Below are 24,998 nucleotides of genomic sequence, written 5' to 3'. Positions count from 1 at the left end.
CAGTTGTTATTTATAGAAAATGGACAGTGAAAAAGATTCATCCAATATTTTCTATAATAGCAAAAATACACGCGTTATGATTTTTTTCTTAGCGGGGGGTATCAATTGTGAGCTTGCTCACAGTACCTCTAGTTCTCATTAACTATTCATTGTTTTTTAAATTTTAACACACTCTTTGTTAATATTTTTGTACCAATCGGACACCAACTTCCTGTTGCAGTCAATTTTATTTATTTTTAGCCTAAATTTTCAAACTTAAATTCCGTCAAAGATTTTCAGCAACAATTCATTGCAGATGCGTGAAGTTTTGACGATCTCTTTGTTAAGGAATGCCATACGTTGGGATCTATTTTTGTACCCATTGGACGTCAACTTCCTGTTAAAGTTAACTTTGCTTATTTTGTATATTTACATCAGAGCGGGAGTATTACTAGTGAGCATTGGCTCACACATATCTTGTTTTGCTGGACTTCTCCTCATCTGAGTAATATCATGTTGGTGTTGATCATTAACTACATCATTCATTAGTTTATTCTGTTTCCTGTAGATGGGCCAATTTTACCTGACCATGAGGGGAGAAAACAGAACACCTTACTTGAAATCCTTACAGAGGAAGACAGAAAACAGACATTGACTACGTAGACCACTTAAAGCAATATGACGTCATTATCTTCAAGTACGCACTGACCTGAGTCACTCAGTCACCTATTGAAATTGGTCTTTGTCCGTCGTCATGTGTTGTCCGTCGTGTGTCTTTCCTTTACAATATAACTTTTTTAACTTTTTCTTGAAAACTAGAGGGTCACTATTTTTTGTTTGAAACATCTCTTGATTAAAAAGAATCTGAAATATGAAAATTATGACCCTACCACCCTCAGGGCCCCATGGGTGGGACCTAATATCCGAAAAAGGCCAAATTTTTCTTCTCTACTATGTACCAAAAGATTAATTTTTTGTAAGGGTATAGATGATGTGAGATTTCTCCCACTGTTTACCCCCCCCCCCACTTCATTTTAATGAATAAATGTTTCGAACAGCAACAAAAAAAAGTGGGTTGACAGTCAGAGGAGTCTCAGATTAGAGAAGCTTACAATTCTAACATGAGACTGTGACTTGTCAGTTTAAGGGCTATGGTACTCAGGTGACCATCAAGGCATGTGTGTCTCTTGTTTAATAGTACTCACAAAGCAGATGAAATGCAATTTGAACTATATTTTAATTTTGTTCATGTATAAGGACAAATATTTAGATCCTAGAATTTGTGAACGACCAAATACTTATCAATTTGTAGAATTGATGTCACCGTCATTGTTCATAAGATGCCTGAATCAGCCGGTCCTCCTTTTGTATTTTTTTAATACTTTATATTCTACCTCGTACAATTTATCAACAAATGTAAACATTGTATATGTGTATTATGTTTTCGATGGTGTGTGTTAAACAGTTGAATATAACTGGATTATCTGTGGAGTGACCGATATCTGTACTTATTTCAAATAACGCGTCATTATTGGAACCTGTGGTCTGTGTACATGAACTATACAGTAATTACTTATTGTACTTTATTATCATTTTATTTCACAGTGTGTTATCTGTATAAAATATGTGGTCTGTGTACATGAACTATACAGTAATTTGTCATGTTACATTGATATCAATTTTTGGAATCAAGTTTTCCAAAGGAGAAATCCAGTTATTGAAATGGTCAAATGGCATGCAGGCGGGCAGCTGCCAAAAGGCTACCCCTATTGTACGGCTTACTCCTCATACAGTTTTTAAGATAGGAAGTTGTTGATTTGCAGATCAAGTATACATATATCAGAGATGTTAATATTACTTGGATTTTGATTTTTGATAATTTATAGATCAAATACTGTAGATTCCTTATTTTACGCGAGTACTAATTCGATTTGGATGTTTTTTAATAATTTATGATAAAAATATTAGCTGTTGAACTAGGTCATTTTTGGCAGAATATTGCATATAGGGTACTCCATTTCTCTGGATAGGTAGTGTTTATCAATTCAGGATAAATGGATTATGGATACTGTTCACATAATAGAAAACTCGGCTTGCTGTCACATTGACAGCTTTTCACTTGTCCTGGTATTGGTTTAGAAAATTCTCAATGGACAGTACATGTTCTCTGTTTTACTTATTTAAGTCTTTTGAATGTTCTTATAAAACCCAGGTGTAATTTAGTGCTTGGACATAGTTGCAACTTAAAATTTGGACTAATGTGTGAATTGTTTTTTTTTATTTGCACACAAGAAATCTTGCATGTAAATAAAACATTATATTCAAAGGGGAATAACTCAAATTTTAATTCCTCAGTTAGAAACGAATAAAGAGTTATTCCCCCTTACATAATGTTTTTAGATAAAGTTTCACCCAAGAACCATTATTTATGTTGTTGACCCTCAAAATAAGTTTACTTTGAAAGTTAATTGAATATCAGTTTAGTTTTGATTTTTAAAAATGTCATAATTAACGTGGTTGGAAATTAAAGGGTGAAAAGAAGGATTCAAATTCTATCATACTGAAATGTTGTTTTTGTTTTTTTTAAATGGCAACATGTAATTATTTATGAATAGTTGACTTTCGTCTGTATGTCAATATATTGTAAATTTACAGCTGAATTGTGTCTTAAATCCTCTAAGACCTGTATACTTACAATGTTATGACAAGTTGCATCATGGGATAATGGTGTAAGGTAAATGTTATGTAGGCCATGTTGTTAATCTGTCTGTATCAACTCTTTGTATTGGGTTTATGATGCATTTTGTAATAATATACCTATATGTATATTATTGGTGGGTTTAGCGTTTTTCTCCCACATAAAACACAGAGCTATATTGATCAGGTAGATAGAAAACTCGTGTTTATGTAAATAGTTTTGAGGAATATTGTGTCTAGGTTGAAGTGTACTGATTTTTTTTCTTCAAAAATTAATTTTTTTCTTTGGTTTATGCTTACCGTTAAATACATAATACTTATATACAAATGATTTTTGGTGAGTTGTAGCAAGCTGTAGATAGAACTCAATAAATGTGATATTTATTCATAGTTGTGTCTTTTTTCTTAGTAAGACAGTACTGTAATATTTGGTACAAAAAATAATATGATACAGTAACTTTATGTACAAGAACAAGACAATTATTCATTGGGGCGAACTAAATAACTGACAAACCAATCTCTTTTTGGATTCACTATAGTTAGATGTTAATAGAGACTAGTCAACAATAAATTACAAATAGAATTTTCCATTCAAGTACTAAGGTAACTCTTCCAAACAAGAGGTTCGTGGACCAAATCACTCACCTGAGCAACAATAGACATGATAAAATCAGATAAATGGAGTTATACAAAATATCTGATCAATTAAGCATTAAATCATTATTTTTTGAAATATTTTGGGCGCTTTCCATTAACGTTGCCTCGCCAGCGACGTTATCGGGAAACGGGGACGTTTATGGAACTGTTGGCAACGTCGCAATGCTCCAACGAGGACGATTGCACCTTAAAACTTAAAATTTGATCCAGAAATTTTGGCAGTTTTATAAATTTCAATGTAGTAGGACAAATGGTAGTTTTGGAAATACTTGTTATGTAGAATATGATAACCTCGACAACATGTTGTTTCCTAATCGGCAACGTTTTATTGCGTTGCCACAATCGCTCGCCGGCGACGCGTGTTCCAGCAATCGGCGACGAAGGCAGCACCGGCAAATCCGGCGATGCCAGTTTAATGGAAAGCACCCATAGTCTCATAACTGCAGCGGTGTGTGCATACAAATTGATTAACGCACGCTAGCGCGTTATGAAATTGTATACAAATTGATTAACGCACGCTAGCGCGTTATGAAATTGTGTATTCACACACCGCTGCATTAATGAGACTTATCTTACAAAAAAAAAAAGAGTTAATGCTTATAGCGAGCGCAGCTCGCCGGCGCGCAGCGCCGGCTAGCGAAGCGAGCTCTAAGAACCAGTGTGCGCGGGAAAAAGAACGAGCTAAACCTACAGTTCATCAAACAAATTTTTTTGTCTACGTCCCATAATGCTCTCTAATGTTTACACCCGTGGTGCTATGCCAAAAATGGCCGACTTTTAACTCGTAATTTACGGTGACTTAAAGTTTGAAGACACGTTTTGAGTACCGCATATGCTTTAGCGAGACTCAAAAGATTTGTTACATGCTTCCATACCTTCGTATTGAGTCGAGAAACGTAAACAAAGACGAACAAAGTCATGGATGACGTCACAGTGCACTCGCGCTTTTTTTCCCGGGAAAAATTTAGAGGTGGATCAAACATCTGTAATGAGTGTACTGGCTATTTCAGTATAGTCTGCGATACCTGCCCCATTGACATATGATTTGTTTTTAATCTTTTTTTAATTTAGAGATTTTATTTAAGAAATAAGGTATCATTTTTGGATGTCTATCGGGATATAGATACGGGTTGGTCACGTGATCAAATCCCATAACGTCCAAAGGGCTTTATGGAAGATTTGATCACGTACCAACCCGTATCTATATCCCGATAGACATCCAAAAATGATACCTTATTTCTTATATTTACATTTGTTGCAAATTATAACACTAACAATGCTCCATACTTCCTCTTTTGTGATGACCTAGAAAGCCGCTTCGATTAAAAATTAAATTACAATTAAAAAAATGATTGAAGCTTGGCGGAATAGTACCACCTGTGTTGAAGTCGCAGAGCGGTTAGAAATTTAAAAACAAGCGATTGGAAGTTGAGTAAGAGTATACTTAGGCATTTTTAGGGGGAAATCTATCGCAGAATCAGATTCAATGGCATAATGATTTCCTCCAACATTATAGAGGAAAGCGATTTTAACTTTGATGATCTTTTTATGGAACAAATCGGACAGAAAACACAAGGAGTTTTAAAATTTGACCGTGATCCGTGAATGTACTACACACGAAAGGTCTGTAATTTTGCGTTTGCAATTTTGACCGAGGCTTGTAATAAAATCAGAAATGAATTTTAACTGAATTAACTCCTTTGACAAATTACGATTGTAATTTTCAAGAACACCTCGTTACGATGTCGAACCATAAACATTATGTTTACATGCCTAACGTGTTATCTAACATAAATCATTTATTCCCGCAATTAATGTTTTTTTTTATGAGAATGAATGAATAAAACTTCGTATAACAAAATACAAATACATGTACGTTTATTTTTTATGCCAAAATTATGTTTTCATTACGATATCTAATAGGTGTGTTTCAGCACAAGTCGATTAGTTTGTGTACATAGAAAAAGTAGTGACCTATATTATTCATGCGCTACTTTGACCTCTTGACCCATAATGATGTTATGCAGAAATAACAGCGGATTGCTCAAACAGTGTTATATAAGGGAAAACATTTGCAAGTGTAAATATATATATATATATACTAGCAAAGGCCATACTTTACTGTCATATCGATCCATTTTTAAAGTAATTGTGCATGCATGTACCGTGCAGTAGGCAGGTAAGTATATGAGTAGGGAGGAAATAAACAATATGAAAAAATAAACAGGTAAAACAATTATGTAGATATTGCATATAGTCATACCATTAAATAAAAGTGGGAAATTACACACCTACAAACAGGTACCGGGCTTTCTCTCTCTCTCTCTCTCTCTCTCTCTCTCTCTCTCTCTCTCTCTCTCTCTCTCTCTCTCTCTCTCTCTCTCTCTCTCTGGGTAGGGGGTTGCGCTGTATATATCATAACCATTAAAATTAGTACATTTGGCATACTTATTGTAGAGCAATACCCTCTCAAAAAATCTTTGACGTTCTTTGATACCTAAATAATTCTGTAAGTTGACAATGATGCAAGGTACAGTGTGTGTAATTCTTGCTGCGCTCGCCAGAACGGTAGCACCGTAAAACATATTATGTACATCTTTTAAAACTTCTTTCCTTGTCTGCAAATGTGATTTTTACGTCAAAATGTATGTTTTATCCTCAGGGTAAGTTCAAATTAATGGAAGAGCCACTGTAACAGCCACAAGCGTGAACTTTGATTCTCGCTTGTGACGTTGCATTTTAAAGCGTTCAACGTTTGTGACGTCATAATAAAACTAGTTATTCTAACCTTTGAGTACTCTGTGTGTATTACAGTCTTATATTTGCATATGCATTTTTCTTTTCCACTGTAAGTCCATAGGGAGGAACTGCAATTATTTTTATATAATTGCAATTGCTCCTTCTGTATACTATGACGTCATAAAGGTCTGACGTCATATACTTTTCCATGACGTTATTGATTTAAACCACTATACGATACATCATGTGTTTTTTTCCAACTCCATAAAATTGATGTAGGCTATTTAATATTAAAACCTGTCTTATAATAACATTCTAAAATATTTACTGGTATAACATATCATTGATTCTGTTAAAAAATCTATGTAAATTAAAATACATTACAGTCCTGAATGTTTATTTTTGATGCAATAGCTAACTGTCAAGGTCTAGGCTAAAACAGGGCATTTGCGAGTGGTAAAATGCAAGTAAAAGTAATATAAACAACGATTATTTAGTGAATATGGCCTTATGAATAGCAACTGTTCTGCTGGCATATTTTCCATGATGCGCTAGCGCGCATCATGGATTATGCCCACAGAGCAATTGCTATTCATAACGCCATGTTCACTAAAACACGTTGTTTATTTCTTAAATATTTGCATTCTACTGTGTTTTTTCATTAAAAATTCTGTGATCTTCAAATGCCTCTAAATGAAACAAGTAGTCAAAGGTCAAATTGACGAGTTATATTATGACGTCACAAACGTTGAACGCTGTAAACTGCAATGTCACAAGCGAAAATTAAAGTTCACGCTTGTGGCTGTTACTGTGGCTCTTCCATTAATATTAACTTACCCTAAGGATAAGATAGGAATTTTTAAGGTATGAATCACATTTGCAGGCAAGACAAGAAGTTACAAAATGTAAATATAAGCATTAACTCATGATTTTTTTGAAGTATACACTCTCATAACTGCAGCGGTGTGTGCATACAAATTTTCATAACGCGCTAAAGCGCGTTACTTAATTTGTATGCACACACCCCTGCAGTTATGAGAGTGTATACTTCAAAGAATCACGATTCAATGCTATAATAACTGCAGTATGTTTTCAGACACTTTACATGCAAAAAATATTTGGAATGTAAATATTATTGTAAACTAGTAATACATGTAGATCCTGTATAGTTTGCATTCGTTGTTTTCGACAAGTGTGGCAAGTACATGTTACATTTCGACACAGTGAATTCACTGATGTAAACATTTCTCGCAATCAAAAAAAAAGTCCGAGGAGATACGAGTAGATGATGATTGTGATGGCACCCGTTAGTTTCGAAATTCAACGCGGGGGAAAGTGAAATCTGCCGGTTAATATGTTCGAAGACCTTGGGCGAAAATGACGGACATTTTTTTTTCGGTTGAAACTGTTTGAACAGATTAGAGAGTTTTGTCAACGTAATAATGCGCATACGTAGATTAAACATTTTCATATTGGTAGTTATGAACAATCAAATACTGAAACACTCTTACATTCATCAAACAACGGCCTTGAATTGTTCGCGACCCCAGTTCAGAACGATATTTAATACAACAATTGTCGTTACACATGATATATAAAGCTATATGTCAATTTCTAATCTAGCTATCTAACAGATGGCAATCGGCCAAATTTTTCAGGATCAAACAGAACTTGAAACAAATCAAACAGATTATTTTGTACAATGCATACTGAAATGAACTATTTATTCCATATTCCATAGTTAAAAGCAATAAACTTAACATTAAATGAATATATAAAAATTCGAATTATTAAAAGCAAAACCAGCTACATCCTGGGGTAAAAGTTTATCAGTAATAATATTATTATCTGACTGATGCTTGTATCTTTCACCTTTTATATATTAGGAATGCACGCGCGCGCGTTCATTTTTCTGCAAGTAACTATCAGTCATGAAGACCCTGTTCTTTGTCATTTGTCTCTGCATCCCGTTCACCAAGTCACGTGAGTTTTCTCTCTCTCTCTGTATAGGTACATGTATATGTATCATTTTCTCTGTACGTTGAGTCGTGCATTTTTGTCTATCTGTCTATCCATTTTCTTGTCCATCTTTATCCACTTTTTTTCTATCTGTCTGCCATTACATGCATGAACATGTATAAATTCTTTCATATATTGAGTTATGTAGTTTTCTTTACATGTTCTTCTGTCTATCTTGTCTTTTGTCCGTCTATCTGTCTGTCTAGTCTTCTGTCTGTCTTGTCTTTTGTCCGTCTATCTGTCTGTCTAGTCTTCTGTCTGTCTTGTCTTTTGTCCGTCTATCTGTCTGTCTAGTCTTCTGTTTGTCTTGTCTTTTGTCCGTCTATCTGTCTGTCTAGTCTTCTGTCTGTCTTGTCTTTTGTCCGTCTATCTGTCTGTCTTGTCTTCTGTCTGTCTTGTCTTTTGTCCGTCTATCTGTCTGTCTAGTCTTCTGTTTGTCTTGTCTTTTGTCCGTCTATCTGTCTGTCTAGTCTTCTGTCTATCTTGTCTTTTGTCCGTCTATCTGTCTGTCTAGTCTTCTGTCTATCTTGTCTTTTGTCCGTCTATCTGTCTGTCTAGTCTTCTGTTTGTATTGTCTTTTGTCCGTCTATCTGTCTGTCTAGTCTTCTGTTTGTCTTGTCTTTTGTCCGTCTATCTGTCTGTCTAGTCTTCTGTCTGTCTTGTCTTTTGTCCGTCTATCTGCCTGTCTAGTCTTCTGTTTGTCTTGTCTTTTGTCCGTCTATCTGTCTGTCTAGTCTTCTGTCTGTCTTGTCTTTTGTCCGTCTATCTGTCTGTCTTGTCTTCTGTCTGTCTTGTCTTTTGTCCGTCTATCTGTCTGTCTAGTCTTCTGTTTGTCTTGTCTTTTGTCCGTCTATCTGTCTGTCTAGTCTTCTGTCTGTCTTGTCTTTTGTCCGTCTATCTCTGTTCTGTTTGTCTTCCCGTCTGATTTCTAACTTTTTTGTGCATGCATCAAGAGCATATCTCTGAAGCTCGAGTTGTCTCTCTTTGTCTTCCAGTCAACCGTTTCTACGTCCGTCCTTAGACATTTTCTATATATATGTTTATATAGATCGCTCTTTAGCTTGAGTTGTCTCTCTTTATAAAGCTGTATTTTCTGTATATTTGCCCGTCATCACACTTATGTCTTTATATACATATAGCTAGAAGTTAAAATCAATTACAAGTTTGTTGTTGTGTCCCGATTTGTGTAGTGTCTGTATGTGTTTATATTTACATGTATGCACATATATTCTTCAAAATCGTAAAACATTCCGGCTTTATATTATTTGGTAAGGGATCAATTTAATTGCAATCAAGATCGGTTTGAATTTCAAATGTTTCTTGAATTCTGACATTCTGGTTAAACTATGATTGTAAAGCAATTGCTAACATGCGCGGATCAAGACAATTTTTTATTTCGGGGGGGGGGGGGGTCCGAGGGTCCGAAACATTGGCGTTGGAAGCAAATTGAAAGTGGGTGGCGGCTACACTTATCAACAGAGATCTTGACAGGCAAAGAAAGGAACATAGATAAAAAAAACAATCCCAAAATCATGAAATTTCTAATGGGGGGGGGGGTTAACTTAGTATACCTAAAACTCCCCCAAAAAGGACGGCGGTTCAAGGCATATTTGCAATAGTTTGACGATGTAAATTTGATAAATTATTATTTTCCGGGGGGACCCCCCCCCCCCCTTCAACCCCACCTGCTTATGGTTAATGACATCGTTTGATCAACAAATAGACTGTCAGCTTTATTTTCATACAATGGTACAAATGTCGTTACTTTTTGAAATGTTTGATACACATTGGAGATTTGGTGTTCACTAGATTCTGTACGGTCGTATATGGAGAGTGATTGTTCTGACCCAGAGGAAAGCGCTATAGCTGAGTGCTTCAAACCACGAGATCCCTGCTGCTACCTGGCGACACGCTATGACGTCACCGGATGTTTTCTTGGGTGCAATACAAGATGTTTAAAAAGTTAGTAGTAGTAGAGAGAGAGAAAGAGAGATAGAGAGAGAGATACGGACACACAGACAGACAGACAGGCAGAGAAATTATTTTTGCGAAATCCAAAATCCTCGGGCAGATGTACGTGGAATTAATGTCCATATAATATCAAGCACGAACACTATGTATTTTGATGGCACGATAGTTTAAGTTAATACAACTGTTCTTATCGTCATCAAATATTTACAATTTGCACCTAGATATTTCTCTATCAGTGTGTCGATTCCTTCTACCCACGTGTCTTTGTTTTCAGACAGGGACCCTTCCACGTGTAACACCTGTCCTGACCCAGATTTGAGCGACTGTCTACAGAAGCCCCCGGGCTGTGAGATAGGGGACCTCTTCTATGTGGGCGTTAACTACTCTCACGGCTGCTTCCAGAAATGTCTTGTGCAATGTTGACGGAAAAGTAAAAGAAAGCATCAGAATTGATTTTAATTTATCTTTATTCACTAAATCGGTATATTTAACTGATTTCTTTTTATCACTTTTAGCTTCTTATTTCGATATCTACAATGCATTAATATGTCACTGTGTCACGGTGTGAAATTCAATCTTTCGGACTTTTTTTAATTATTGTGTAAATTATGTTTTTCGGACTTTGTGTTAATTGTTACAAAAACTTTTCATCTATTTCGACAACTGTTTTATAAACGTTATAAATTCCGCGCAGCATTAATCCCACCTGAGGCACAATCAGTGATGGACAGCTAATCTTTTAATTGACTTATGTTTATGTTTATTGACACTTAAGCTTCTTTCATCTTATTAATCCTTTTATGTACATGCTGCTAAAATGTCCCGAGTTACTCAATAGCTGTTTGATAATTGATTTACTTACATCTGTACTTCTTATGTTAATCCTTCTTTGTGTTGTTCCATTGTTCATTATATATTATTCTGAATTGTAAAATATAGTCAGTTGGAATCAGAACTTCGGTGCTGATGCATACCAAACTCACGTAAAAGTATATTTCATGTAAAATCTATATAAAAGTCTGAAAACTAAAACGCGTGTTGGCTTGTTGGAGGTTTCATGAGGCTGGGTCCAACAATAAGAGAATAAGCTCACGGTTGGCCCAGTATTAGTCCTATACGGGAGAGAGCGCCCCGTAATATTTGGTGGATAAACCTAAGGGTAACGACACCCGGGACTGCTACATATATTTTGTAGTAGTCAGATCCTGGACCTCTACAACAGTTTAGCGAGTTTCCCCAGATTCAGAGTCTACAGATGAAGAAGACGATTTAAACTAGATTCAACATGGAATATTCTTTCCGACCGCAGTGGAGACAGAAGAAGTTCAGCTTCCCCTCAAGTCAGCGTCCAGTGTGCGGAAGGTGCGGAAACGTGCATCCCAACGTTTTATGTTTCGCGTTCAACCAGAAGTGTTACCGATGTCACAGAATTGGACATTATTCCAGAATGTGTTTTACACAGATGAAGAAACCAACAAAATGTGTTGAAAAGGAAGCAGTTTTGGGTCGTAAAAAGACGCGAGACATGAAACGACTGTGCAAATATCTTGAAAACAAACGTACTTGGAGAGAATTGCCGTTTAATTCAATTCGTAACAATCAATTTCATTCTTTGTTTGATACCTCAAGTATTCTACGAACTGAGCTACACAACATTAAGATTCAGCTACGCAAGTCCGATCTACTTACGAAGAGTATGGCTGAAAATCTACAACGTGCTAAGTCTGAGAACGCAAGACTTCAAAGTGAAAATACGGATTTGAGAACAAAGCTTCAAGAAAACTCGAAACGTTTTGACATTGATATTTATGTGAAGAAAATACAAAAATTAGAAGCAGAGGCACACGGTGATAAAGTACTCATGGATTTAATGCAGAGGAGACTAAAAGATATCGGGAGTGAACATTCTCAATATGTAACGAAAATTCAGACAGAGGCTGACAATACAATCAAACAGCTGAGGGAACAAAACAACGCCCTGCTGCAGACCATTTGGGTATTGGAATGTGATAACGAACATCTAGAGGCCGTGTTGCATGATAAACAACTTGACCGCCAATTTCAACCACACAAGCAGCAAAGAAGACAACAACGCGGCTACCGTCGATGATAAAAATTCAAAACACGAGGACGTGTTTTACGCGGACGCGAAGCATGTGTCACGGTGTGAAATTCAATCTTTCGGACTATTTTTAATTATTGTGTAAATTATGTTTTTCGGACTTTGTGTTAATTGTTACAAAAACTTTTCATCTATTTCGACAACTGTTTTATAAACGTTATAAATTCCGCGCAGCATTAATCCCACCTGAGGCACAATCAGTGATGGACAGCTAATCTTTTAATTGACTTCTGTTTATGTTTATTGACACTTAAGCTTCTTTCATCTTATTAATCCTTTTATGTACATGCTGCTAAAATGTCCCGAGTTACTCAATAGCTGTTTGATAATTGATTTACTTACATCTGTACTTCTTATGTTAATCCTTCTTTGTGTTGTTCCATTGTTCATTATATATTATTCTGAATTGTAAAATATAGTCAGTTGGAATCAGACCTTCGGTGCTGATGCATACCAAACTCACGTAAAAGTATATTACATGTAAAATCTATATAAAAGTCTGAAAACTAAAACGCGTGTTGGCTTGTTGGAGGTTTCATGAGGCTGGGTCCAACAATAAGAGAATAAGCTCACGGTTGGCCCAGTATTAGTCCTGTACGGGAGAGAGCGCCCCGTAATAAATATTTAATACCCAATGGTGTGTCCAGACTATGTGCATTCAATACAATAAAAAAAAAACAAGAACCACATTTTAAGACGCGTTCTCTTTCTTAACGATTATGAAAGGATTTTGCATTGCAAACCACATAAAAATACCCGGATAATAATGTTTAAGAAAATGTAAGGAGTTGTTGTCAGTTAATTTTATAAAATTATTAGTGCTCGCGATTTCTCTTGTAATTTAACACAACACAAAAAGGGCGGACTATGTCTTCCCGTAAAATATGAAATCTAGAATTTCAGCACTCTGGTGAATTTTAATTATGGCAATAGATGTGGAATATAAGGAAGTACGTTTCGATCCTGAAAAAAAATAATTTGAATTCAAAATAAAGTATATCTCATTCATATTTTGACTAAAATATACATATATTTAACTTCAATTTTAATTCAAACACATTTACGAATTTGTATCACACATCGCTATGCTTACTTTCAAGATGGAGTGTCCCCATGTAGTTTTGAAGGTGTTCATTCTTATTTTCAGACTCTCGAGATCCATGTCATGCTTGCAAAGATGATTATTATTATATGGATATAATCTATATTAGAACTTGGTGAACTCAGTGAATCTTTTATTGGTACAAATAGGAGCGATATGACCGGCGCGAATTGTCTCTCTAAGAGTAAAACTTCTTGCATCCTTACTTTGTTTTCTGCCTATTTTTATAAACCGGGCCCCGAGGTTATAAAACTTTCTTGAGTACGATCTCATACTCCAAATCGTACTCCGTGCTCCAAACCGTACTCGTACTCAAGGTATCGAGGTTATAAAACTTTTTCATACTAGTACTCATACTCGTACTCCGGCTGAGAACAAAATGGCGATTTTCTGAGTAGGCTATGGAGCTTTCTCAAAGTCGTACTCAAAATATTTAATCTAAATAAAATGTAGTGCAAACATATTATATTATTAAACATTGTAATGTTGCAGTATTATACGCTATAGTTTAATAATAATTATATGTATTTGAATAAAAATGGAATGTTTTTACCAATTAATCAATGAAATATCTAGATATAATGGAATTGAATATAAGAGTAAGAGAGAGCTGCAACCAAGATTATCAAAATAACTTTTAGATATTTTGCTTTATTAATTAATGTACATTAACATGTAAATGTACGTACAAACAATTTCATCGAAAAGCTCGGCCTTCTAATCATTCTGTTTTTAGTCAAATACGATCATACCCCCTATCATTTGAAACCAAGAATTCAATGTATCGTTATTAATTAATATTAATCAGATGCACTTGCGGAGTCCCTTCTTTGATTTTAGTGAGAATGTAGGTTAGTTCTAAACATTACAAAGAGAAGGGGGGGGGGGGGGTAGGGGCATAAAAACACTTTCTATTAACATAATTTATTTTGGTTGAACTCGGTGAATTAGAATAACATTATTTTCTTTTGTGGAAACGCCAATAAGAGATAGGGGCGGGGCTTAAGGTTTTGTAGGTAAGTCGTGTTCGATATGTATTCATTCTAGCGTTCAAACTTTGCACGGGAAAGTTTAAAGTGTATGGTTGTGGTAATCAGTACTTGATAAGGTTCTTATTGAGTATGCTGGTATTATGGTAATGTGCTCCTGAGCATATATGACAAGCTGCTTGTCAAATGAAACTTCAGAAGTTTTCAGATGTAGTTGATGTTGAATATTGCAGAATATTGATGTTGGATATTGCAGATTGTGTGGGAGTGACTTTCTGTAATGCAAGAACGCAAATGCAAAAAATAAATATTGTATTTTGTTTTTGGTGTTTATTGCTCTTGTTAAGTGCAAGTACAAAAGAATTGACTTATTTATCATATGCATTACATGTCACAAACCTTGGAATGGGACTTTTTTTTTTTATAGAATAAGCAGTAATCAGTGGCAAATTCAAGGGGACGCTCCCGCCGGCCCCTTCCCCTAAAATTGTCAAAAATAATTTAAGTCATAATCGTTCTGGCAAAGAAAATGAACAACTTGCTGGTCATTTATTTTTCTTCTGTTTTTTTTGGAAACTCATGGGGTTTCTCTACATTAGACTGATGTCAATGGTGTAGTATGAAGAAAACCTGTTGGTTCAATGGTCACCCCTGCGAATGTTATTGTCATTCAAATTTTAGACCACGTGGTTTTATTTGACCCTTTCAGTTTCGCAGTAAAAATCGTACCTCGTGTATAAAGTCTATTTCACAGTCCATGTATCTAGGTTCTTAATATAGTAGTCAAATATAAAATCTAGAGATTTATTGATTTTAAACTTTATCTTCATCAATTGGTGAATAAAATGTGTTCTAGAAAGAAATGTGACTATACAAAAATTAGTTATACTTGTCTGCTGTTTCAACAACTAACATGCTTAAAAGAGATCCCTCCTGAGGATTAATTTTCGATCCGCGCCTGACCTAGTAATAACATCAATAGTGAAACAGACTATACCATTTTATGCAGAATGTACCTTGAAAATGGCTCGATATACTAAGTTTTAATGCAAAACAGACACCCATTATTTTTTTTTAAAACATGGTATTGCACACCACAAGCATCAAACATGGCTATGAATTTATTAAGCAACCCAATGGTTATATTTTCAACCACTCTACACGTGTTTGCACACGAACGATAACTCTGTTCTGAATATTATCGTATTTTGAGAATATTATCCGAACACTTATACTTCCGCTCGAAATTTCACAGGAAGTGAACAAATATTGGTGAAGTCTCGTGAACTTTCAGTCGAGCTCCTCTGGATTTATTAATTACTTAGCAACGATAAAGAAAACATTCCGAACACATTCGCAGGGGTGATGGTGTAACGTACATAGAAAACCCATTTTGTTTACGCCGTTCTTAGGTTCGAATTTGACCAGTCACCCACATTTAAGTAATTGATTATACTAGGAAGTGTTTATAACGACTCTTCCATATTAATTATAAATACATGCTGACAAGGTTAATTATCTTTTCTTAAACTTTATTTACATTGTCTTTTTGAACTTTTTCGCCTCCTGAGTGACTAAGAGGACTTTGCTCTGGACCCACTGGGGGCTCAAGGCGGCCCCCACTCAAATCCCCTGCCTTATACTGGCGCTCCCTTTATCTTCAAATCCTGAATCTGCCCTAGCACTATATATTTAAATGAGGAGTTGCTGTGTGTGTTTGTAGGGGGGGGGGGTTAAGTCCTACTTTCTGTGACATATCTATGGTATACTATTCTATGGTGGTATTATTGTTTCATTTTATAATAATGAATTGTATTTTTAATTTTCATAAAGAAGCTTCGAATTCTGTCCGTGGAAAATATTAGCTTTTAAAAATCTCTCACCCTCTATAGTGTCAAAAATGCTGTGAAAATGAGATAATTTAGAATAATTTTGTACAAGGTTCATTTCGTTTTTTCGAAATATTAAACCGATAAAAATAATAAAAACCCAATATGAAAGTTAAAAAAAGCAATCTTACTTGGAAATATAGAAAGTAATAAAGAATCAGCAGTAAGTAATTAAAACGCATGTTAAAGGGCATTAGATGTAAACTTAAATGAAAAGATCGCACATTTTCAATTTTTGTATTGGCAATATTTATAAATTATGACGTACATATTTGGCTTCCTATGTGACCATCCATACTACATGTAGGCCCATAGTCTTAAGTTGTATATATTAGTGTCTTTCCACAAATGATTATTTAAAGATAAAATTTTGTGACATCAAATCTTATTCTTAAATGAACATTTATAGAAAGACATGAAATATGATCGATTTTTATATTCTGTTTGATAATTCGGGTATTTTACTATTAGTTAAAATTAAGCTTGTTTACGTAAAAAATGATAACACACTGTTTTCGTCTACGCCTCTTTACATTAAACATAATCACAGTTTGTTTATATGTTTTCCAATAGCACTAGATTTATCATCTATTTTGCTCAAAAGTAATAAAAATATATAAATGCAGACACATCTTCATGCTAGCAGATAAAAAAATAGCTTATATACATATAAATAATGTGTTACATTTTGTTGATTAATAATTTGTTTGAATACATGTACAGTTTGCCTACATGCCAGGACTATTTACATGAGTTACCGCGCTCCGTCTTACTCAATAAACTTAAAATGTCCTCCACCGGCTTTTGGAGCATACACCAAATAGTACTCAGCGGAGAATGTACTCCACAACTTTTATAACCTCGGTATTTAGAGTCGGAGTATAGAGTACGAGATTGAGTACGAGTATGAAAAAAGTTTTATAACCTCGGGGCCTGGACGGGTGAGCATTGCAGCAAACACACTTCCGCTTTGCGACATTCCATTCAAACAACTTGATTGAATAAAATCACGATTGTAATAGAGATAGGTATAATCATTTAAAGCAACACAGAATTAGGCAAGCCTTAGAGAATGAAATCGAATATAATTAAAATATGATATTAAGCATTGATATGAAAACACTACAGTTACATTCAATGGAAAAGTTTAAGCAAAATGAGAAAAAAGGAACATCGACTTTTGGCGGAAGTTTTTTTTTTCATATTAGATGCACAGGAAAATAATGTACATATATTGGGAACAATCATTTTAAAATGACACGTTAATTGTACTTAACTATTGATGATGAATAATTTTAGAAACATTCTTTGAACTGTAGTTTATAAAAGCAGTTCTTTACTAGACTAAGATATGATAAATTCAGAAAAAATGAATATGCGTTAATAAGACTTCATAGTTTTTATTGTATTTATGTTTTCTTAAGTAATTTAAAAAAGAATTAATCCTTAAAAGCAAAGATTATATTATGATTAAAGGGGAGGTAAAGTAAAAAAAACATATTTTATCCATATTTGGCTGTCGGATTATTTTTTTCCTTCAGTCTTATTTAATTGTGTAGTATTGAAACTTCTTTCTGTTTAATCTATGCAAAATTCATACCGGGCAAATCAAATTAATGAAATGTTTTTGCCGATCTATGTCCGTGCGATCGAGTTTCAACAAACTTTTAGCCGGTGTCCATTCGTATGATAGATAACAGAAAGTACACATTTACTGTTATTGGTTTTAAGTTCTTAATCTACTTGTTCATAGGTAAGGTTTCCTGTACAAGTGATACACGTGTACATGGACAATGCTAGCCGCTTATTATATTATAATATTATCGAAACGGTTATAAAATCATAGCTTCAAATAATGTACTTTTTAATGTAAACAATTTATGAATTGAGGGTTTGTTGTGGATCTAGTTCGCCCATCTCGCTGTTTACACCGGGACGTACATCTATCTGTCCACCGCCGGACCGACATTTATCGTCACCTGTTCCGTCAATCATTGGGTCATAAATAATAAAACTGTCCGGCAAATGCGCGGGGGAGCTAAAGTTTACACCCCACGAAAAGCATCCATCTTTTTAAGCGCACATTTAAGGCCGCCATATGCCGTAAATATTATATCCGAGTTTGCTGCTGGATAATACATTTTCTCGCATTATCACCGGTGTGAGATCGGTTTGTCCGGTGTGAGACAGCAGTGTGAGATTTTTCTGTCTTACACTGTGTATTACTACGCTGTTTTAAAACGTAAACAAACGTTGTCTGCTGTAGGGAAATGCAAAATAGTGCATTGAGATTATCCATTAAGTAATTGTGTTGCATAATTAATTACAATTTTTCATATTTTAATTGAAAAAACTGTCGTATGCTTTCATTTAACTTGCACTATTTGAAGCACGCGGAGGGATAAACCGAAAGTAATCTTTTGAACGTCATAACAGAAAGTTGTCAAACATCATTTTTTTAAAGCTAATATAATGCGAGAAAAATAATCATTCATTATATACTCGTGTGGGATAGTGAAATTCCACCTCGGGGCCAAGATTCACGGTCTAGGACTCGGCAAAGCCTCGTCCTAGACAGTGAATCTTGTCCCCTCGGTGGAATTTCACTATCCCACACTCGTAATAATGAATGATTCTATTAATCTTCCATTTGCCCCCCCCCCCCCCCCCCAAACACACAAGATATTTCTACTCGATTATATGTACTACCATATAAAATTAATCATATCTATAAATAAACAAAATGAATAATTATTCATATTAACACATGGTATTGAAGTTTTTCAAGGCTTTTTTTTTATTATGTAAATTTCACTAGAATGTTCTCACAAAATGGTAACCCTTAATTCAAGGTCACAGGGTGACGTCAAATGAATTTTACCATCTATTGTACATGAAATTATACACCATATCAAAAACACCTCATAATCAAATTCATTTAAACTTTTTTTTTTAAATTAGAACAATTCTCATTTTTATGATAGGTTTTTACAAAATTTTATATCTAACACCATTTTTGTAACATTCACTAAAACCGTGCAATTGCAGACGACTAATTTAAACACAAAGATGAAAAGTTGTAGGTTTTTACAAATTGAAAAATAATCACGAGGCGATATTGACAATTTTACATTGATCTTCATGATATCTTCAAGTCTATAATTGAATATCATAAGCCGTAATACAAACAGTTTATCGGTGATTCCAATCTTTACTCCTTCTTCTTTTTTTGTTTGTTTGTTTGTTGTTGTTGTTTTTTTTTCTTTTTTTCTTGTCTTTTTGGGGGGGGGGGGGGGGGAGGGGGTTCCTTTTTATAATTTCAAAGAGGCTTGGTGGTCTACAAACTAACATATCTACCTACAGTTTTAAGATAGGATTTGTTTTGCAATATTTTTTTTTAAGTAAAAAAAAATCCATATGTTTTTGCTTTTACATTTTGGTATTTTCCTATTTTTTCATATAGATTTTTTTAAGGAGATCAATGCGCTCCAAAAATCGAGCCTTTTAATCCCTTTTCTTGCAACATCTTCATGAACTCTTGCTCTGTTTGTCTCTAACATGAACATTCTCTCTCTCTCAGATGTTTACTATTGTCAGAGTCTTTCCCACATGAATGCTAGCTTTCTGTGTCTATTTCTCTCTCACGCAGACATATGTTCCCTCTCTCTCTTTCTACTTTTTATCATTCACTGTTTAACATGTACTCTTGCTCTTTCTTTCACATTCTCTCCACCTTTCAACACTCACCGTCTCTGGGTCGGATCAGAGGACAACAACACGGTGGTTATATACAGGTATATCACCAGACAGGACGCTCTGACAGGTAAGTCTAAGTCATTATCATTGTAAATTATATAATATGTAGTCACAAGTCAGACATATATATAGGATGTGATCTTTATCATTTATCAATAAAATTTAAGTATATACATGTATTATTGTTTATAGACAGTCAACATCACATGCATTTAATAAGATGCAAATACATTACTTGTCTGTAATTAATCAATTACTTAGATACATGAATATGTTGATAATTTTTTGATTAATAAATTAATTAGATACCTTTACCAGTATATGTTTGTTATTAATTAATAAAGGGTCTGTATTAATAAATTATAACAGACAAACATTGCTGTAACCATCATTATACAAGATGTGATGTTTGTAATCAATCTGTTCCATCTGACTGTTTGTGTCTGATGTTTGTAGATCTGAATCCAGCCACTGCTGATGTGATGGAGTCACTGAGTGAAATCCCAACCCCAGGGACAGAAAAACCACAGCAAGGAAACCAGTGTCTGCTGAAACTGATGTCTCACCCCGAGTTACTTCCCTCTCTCACAGTGACAGGTGTCCGTCGTTGTTATCACATTTCCTGTGTGACATCAGACCGGGTCTTGGTCAGTGATCTATACAATTTCATCTTGTCAGACACAACAGGTGTCCCTCTACATCGTGTGGAGGATTCACTGAGTGGTATATATGATTGTAAGGGAGGATTACACACAGTGAACAGTGAGAGTGAACTGATTTATATAGATGGTAGTCCGTGTTAATTATCAGTCAATAAGATACATGTAAGACATGTTTATCTGTGTGATAGTTTGTCAATATAAACAGCTCATTGTTACAGGGTTAGCTGTATCTATTTCATTAATAAGATGTACAGTCACATTACATTGTATTTAGTTAATTAGAATAAAAGGTCATTGTAATTAATTTTGTGACACATGTATTTGTAATTATTTATTTTGTTACAAGTCAATTTAATTGGTTTAATTAATTAGATGTCTGTAAATATTAAAGCATTCATCTGTCAGTGTTATCAGTTTAAACTTTAAATTTGTAGATGTAGCTCTATCATTACATATCCTGTATGATATTAATTAATTAACAGCTAATTAATGACTTGTTGTAGATGAAGACACACCCCGTCCTGATGGGGAGGCCATGTCCAGCTCAACACAAGCCGTATAATGGAGATAGCTTGGATATTGACAGGTTGTAATTGTTTCTGTACAAATCTAGTCTGCTCTCAAAACCACACATGTTGTTTGTCACTTTGTTCAACATCTGCAGCTGAAATTGACCTGAGTATAATTCACATGGACTGTAATACTGACTCCTGTTTATTTCACACTTTGTGATCATCCAAACATGGATGTCTGTTGCTGAGTGTGGAATGTTATACACATTTTACTTTGCTAAAAATAGATTAACATAGACATGAAACAGATATTCATATGAAGTCTATAAAAACTGAATAATAAAAAAAGGGAAAAAAAACACAATGAATAAAATTATAATGGTTCTTTATCAAATTGAATGTTTATGGTTATTATACATGTACCCCCACTCTTAAGGAGGGGGGGGTATACTGTTTTACCCTTGTGAGTCTGTCAGTCTGTCTGTCCATGACAACAATTTCTGTCGCATTTTTCTCATTAACTTTTCATTTTTTAAAAATTTTAACACACTCTTTGTTAATACAATGTATTTATTGGATTTGATCACGCCCCAACCGAAATTAACACCACATAAATCTCAAAGAATGATTCCTTATTCCTTATATCAATCAGATGTCAAGTTCCTGTTACAGTCAACTTTATTTATTTGGAGCCTAAATTTTCAAAAAAAAAATTCTAAAGATTTCTCAGCAACCATTCATTGCAGATGCTTTTTTTAACACTCTGTATGTTAAGGAATGCCATACATTTGGATCTCTATTTTTGTACCAATCGGACTTCAACTTCCTTTCAAAGTAGACTTTGCTTATTTTGTATATTTACATCAGAGCGGGGGTATTACTAGTGAGCATTGGCTCACAGATATCTGAGTAATATCATGTTGGTGTTGATCATTAACTACATCATTCATTAGTTTATTCTGTTTCCTGTAGATGGGCCAATTTTACCTGACCACGAGGGGAGAAAATAGAACACCTTCCTTGAAATCCTTACAGAAGAAGACAGAAAACAGACTTTGGCTACGTAGACCACTTATTGCAATATGATGTCATTATCTTCAAGTACACGGAGTCACTCATGTCACCTTAGTATTGAAGTTGTCCGTCGTTGGGTGTTGTCCGTCGTTGGGTGTTGTCCGTCGTGCGTCTTTCCTTTACAATTTTACATTTTTAACTTTTTCTTGAAAACTAGAGGGTCACCATTTTTGGTTTGAAACATCTCTTGAAAAAAAAGAATCTGAAATATTAAAATGATGACCCTACAACCCTCAGGGCCCCATGGGTGGGGCCTAATATCCGAAAAAGGCCAAATTTTTATTCTCTACTATGTACCAAACCATAAATTTTTTGGAAGGGTATTAATGAGATTTCTCCCCCCTCCCCCCCCCCCCTGTTTTTGATTTGCAGACCAATTAAACATATATAAGAGATGTGCATATTACTTGGATTTTGATTTTTGATAATTAATAGAACAAAAACCTGCTGTTGAACTTAGTCAATTTCTCGCAGAATATATTATAGAGGGTACCCAATTGTACGGATAACTCCTCCTTCGGTTTTCAAGATTAGAACTTGATTTGCAGATCATTTGAACTTACCGTATATCAGAAATGTGCATATTAATTGGATTTTGGATGGTTTTTTTTATAATTTATGATATAAATATTAGCTGTTCAACTAGGTCATTTTTGGCAGAATTTGCATATAGGGTACTCCATTTCTCTGGATAGGTAGTGTTTATCAATTCAGGATAAATGGATTATGGATACTGTTCACATAAAAGAAAATTCGGCTTGCTGTCACGTTGACAGCTTTTTACTTGTCCTGGTATTGGTTTAGTAGATTCTCAATGGACAGTACATGTTCTCTGTTTTACATATTTAAGTCGTTTGAATGTCCTTATAAACCCAGGTGTAATTTAGTGCTTGGATATAGTTGTCACTGAAAATTTGGACTAATGTGTGATTATATTTTTTTTTCATTTGCACACAAGAAATCTTGTATATTAATGAAACATCATATTCAAAGGGGAATAACTCAAATTTGAATTCTTCAGGTAGAAACGAATAAAGAGTTATCCCCTTTTCATAATGTTTTTTAGATAAAGTTTCGCCTAAGAACCGTAATTTGTGTTGTTAACCCTCAAAATATTTTTGCTATGAAAGTTACTTGAATATCAGTTTATATTTGATTTTTAAAAATGTCATAATAAACGTGGTTGGAAATCAAAGGGTGAAAAGGAGGATTCAGAGTCTATCATACCGAAATGTTTTTGTTTTTTAAATGGCAACATGTAATTTTTTATGAATAGTTGACCTTCATCTGTATGTCAATATAATGTAAATTTACAGCTGAATCGTGTCTTAAATCCTCTAAGACCTGTATACTTACAATGTTATGACAAGTTGCATCATGGGATAGTGGTGTAAGGTAAATGTAGATCCTGTAAGACCTGTATACGTACAATGTTATGACAAGTTGCATCATGGGATAGTGGTGTAAGGTAAATGTAGATCCTGTAAGACCTGTATACTTACAATGTTATGACAAGTTGCATCATGGGATAGTGGTGTAAGGTAAATGTAGATCCTGTAAGACCTGTATACGTACAATGTTATGACAAGTTGCATCATGGGATAGTGGTGTAAGGTAAATGTAGATCCTGTAAGACCTGTATACGTACAATGTTATGACAAGTTGCATCATGGGATAATGGTGTAAGGTAAATGTTATGTAGGCCATGTTGTTGATTTGAACATATTTTATTGTGTAAGTAACACAAAAGGATCGGAAACAAGTTCTTACAACTTACAAGTTCCTCTCCTAATGATAATACATACAATATATACAATTGTCATAGTACATGTAATATTACATGTTACTTATAGTATTGACTTTATAATAATTAAATTCATGGACATACATTTACAAAGTAATTGCAAATATATAGTAGATAACGTTAATGTACAGTATAGAAAGCAAAAGCAAAAAGGAATTTAATTATTAAATCTTCCAGACTCATTAATGAACTTTTGAACTGCTGAAAAAATAAAGCAGTTTGTATTGTAAGACAAATTGTCACTACCCCAAAGAAGCAAATGTGAGTTAATTAAAATTGTTTCATCAAGCCTATTAAAAAGTAATTCAAAAAGATTGTTTCTTGCATTTACATAATTCTTGCATACAAAGAAAAAGTGATAAATATCCTCCTTTTGACCACAAATACAATTGGATGATTCAATAATGTTTCTTCTATACAGATCATAATTCAAAATACAGTTGTGTCTCAACTTGGTATGTAAAATATTAATAGTGCGTTTACCAAATGAAAAATATTTTGGAGGTTGAGGAATACTTTCAGTAATGTTTTTCTTGAATATGTTGAGAGACGTTGCTTCCCTAACTTCTAATTTGAGAGAATTCCATTTCCGAATGGTGTCAGGTACAAAAGATTTTTTGTAAAGTTCTAATCTGCTGATTGGAACACTATAATTTTCGCTATTTCTTGTGTGATATTTTGAGACATTTTTTGTTACGGGAGGAATAATATTGCTCAAGTACTCAGGTACTTGATTTGTATGAATTTTAAACATGGTTATTAATTTAGCCTTATTTCGTCGACTGACCAGAGATTCCCAGCCAGTTTCTGTGTAGAGAGAATCTGTAGATGCAAAAATGGGTAAACCAGTAACAATCCTTGCAGCACTTAATTGAACTTTTTCTAATCTCTCCATGTCAAACATATTGCAACCGTCCCATACTACAGAAGCATATTCAAGAACTGGTCTGATAAACGTGATATACATTTTTGATAAATTAGTTCTACCTAGAGTAAACTTCAGTTTTTTCAAAAGTCCTAATTTTT

General features: G+C 34.4%; 2 protein-coding genes across 18 annotated transcripts in view; both read left to right on the top strand.

Moving 5' to 3' along the window:
- Positions 1-23,881, top strand: part of LOC105338511 (uncharacterized) — a 193,672-nt gene extending 169,791 nt beyond the window's left edge. For 13 of the 17 annotated variants that reach the window (XM_066074791.1, XM_066074788.1, XM_066074769.1 and 10 more), the window contains one exon: positions 20,377-20,738. In XM_066074791.1, coding sequence (XP_065930863.1) covers positions 20,377-20,723 — 347 coding nt within the window. In that variant the 3' untranslated portion in view covers positions 20,724-20,738. Of the gene's footprint in view, positions 1-547; positions 3,067-20,376; positions 20,739-22,066; positions 23,758-23,855 lie in introns of those variants that run through there. The other 4 variants (XR_010710703.1, XR_010710702.1, XM_066074808.1 and 1 more) reach the window with 4 other exon arrangements.
- Positions 7,896-12,695, top strand: LOC136272693 (uncharacterized). The gene is made up of 3 exons (XM_066074841.1): positions 7,896-8,055; positions 9,901-10,053; positions 10,337-12,695. Exons 1-3 carry the CDS (start codon positions 8,004-8,006, stop codon positions 10,483-10,485), a joined length of 354 nt encoding a protein of 117 aa, XP_065930913.1. The 5' UTR covers positions 7,896-8,003; the 3' UTR covers positions 10,486-12,695.
- Positions 23,882-24,998: the final 1,117 nt, after the last annotated feature.

This window comes from Magallana gigas, chromosome 1 (genome assembly GCF_963853765.1).
Source record: "Magallana gigas chromosome 1, xbMagGiga1.1, whole genome shotgun sequence".
Taxonomy (NCBI): Eukaryota; Metazoa; Mollusca; class Bivalvia; order Ostreida; family Ostreidae; genus Magallana; species Magallana gigas.
This window is presented reverse-complemented; position numbering and strand designations above follow the sequence as displayed.

Coding starts and splice junctions, on each gene's coding strand:
- LOC136272693 (XM_066074841.1), top strand. CDS start 8,004: ATGAAGACCCTGTTCTTTGTCATTTGTCTCTGCATCCCGTTCACCAAG. Junction 8,056..9,900: donor CATCCCGTTCACCAAGTCAC/GTGAGTTTTCTC, acceptor GGTGTTCACTAG/ATTCTGTACGGTCGTATATG. Junction 10,054..10,336: donor CAATACAAGATGTTTAAAAA/GTTAGTAGTAGT, acceptor CTTTGTTTTCAG/ACAGGGACCCTTCCACGTGT.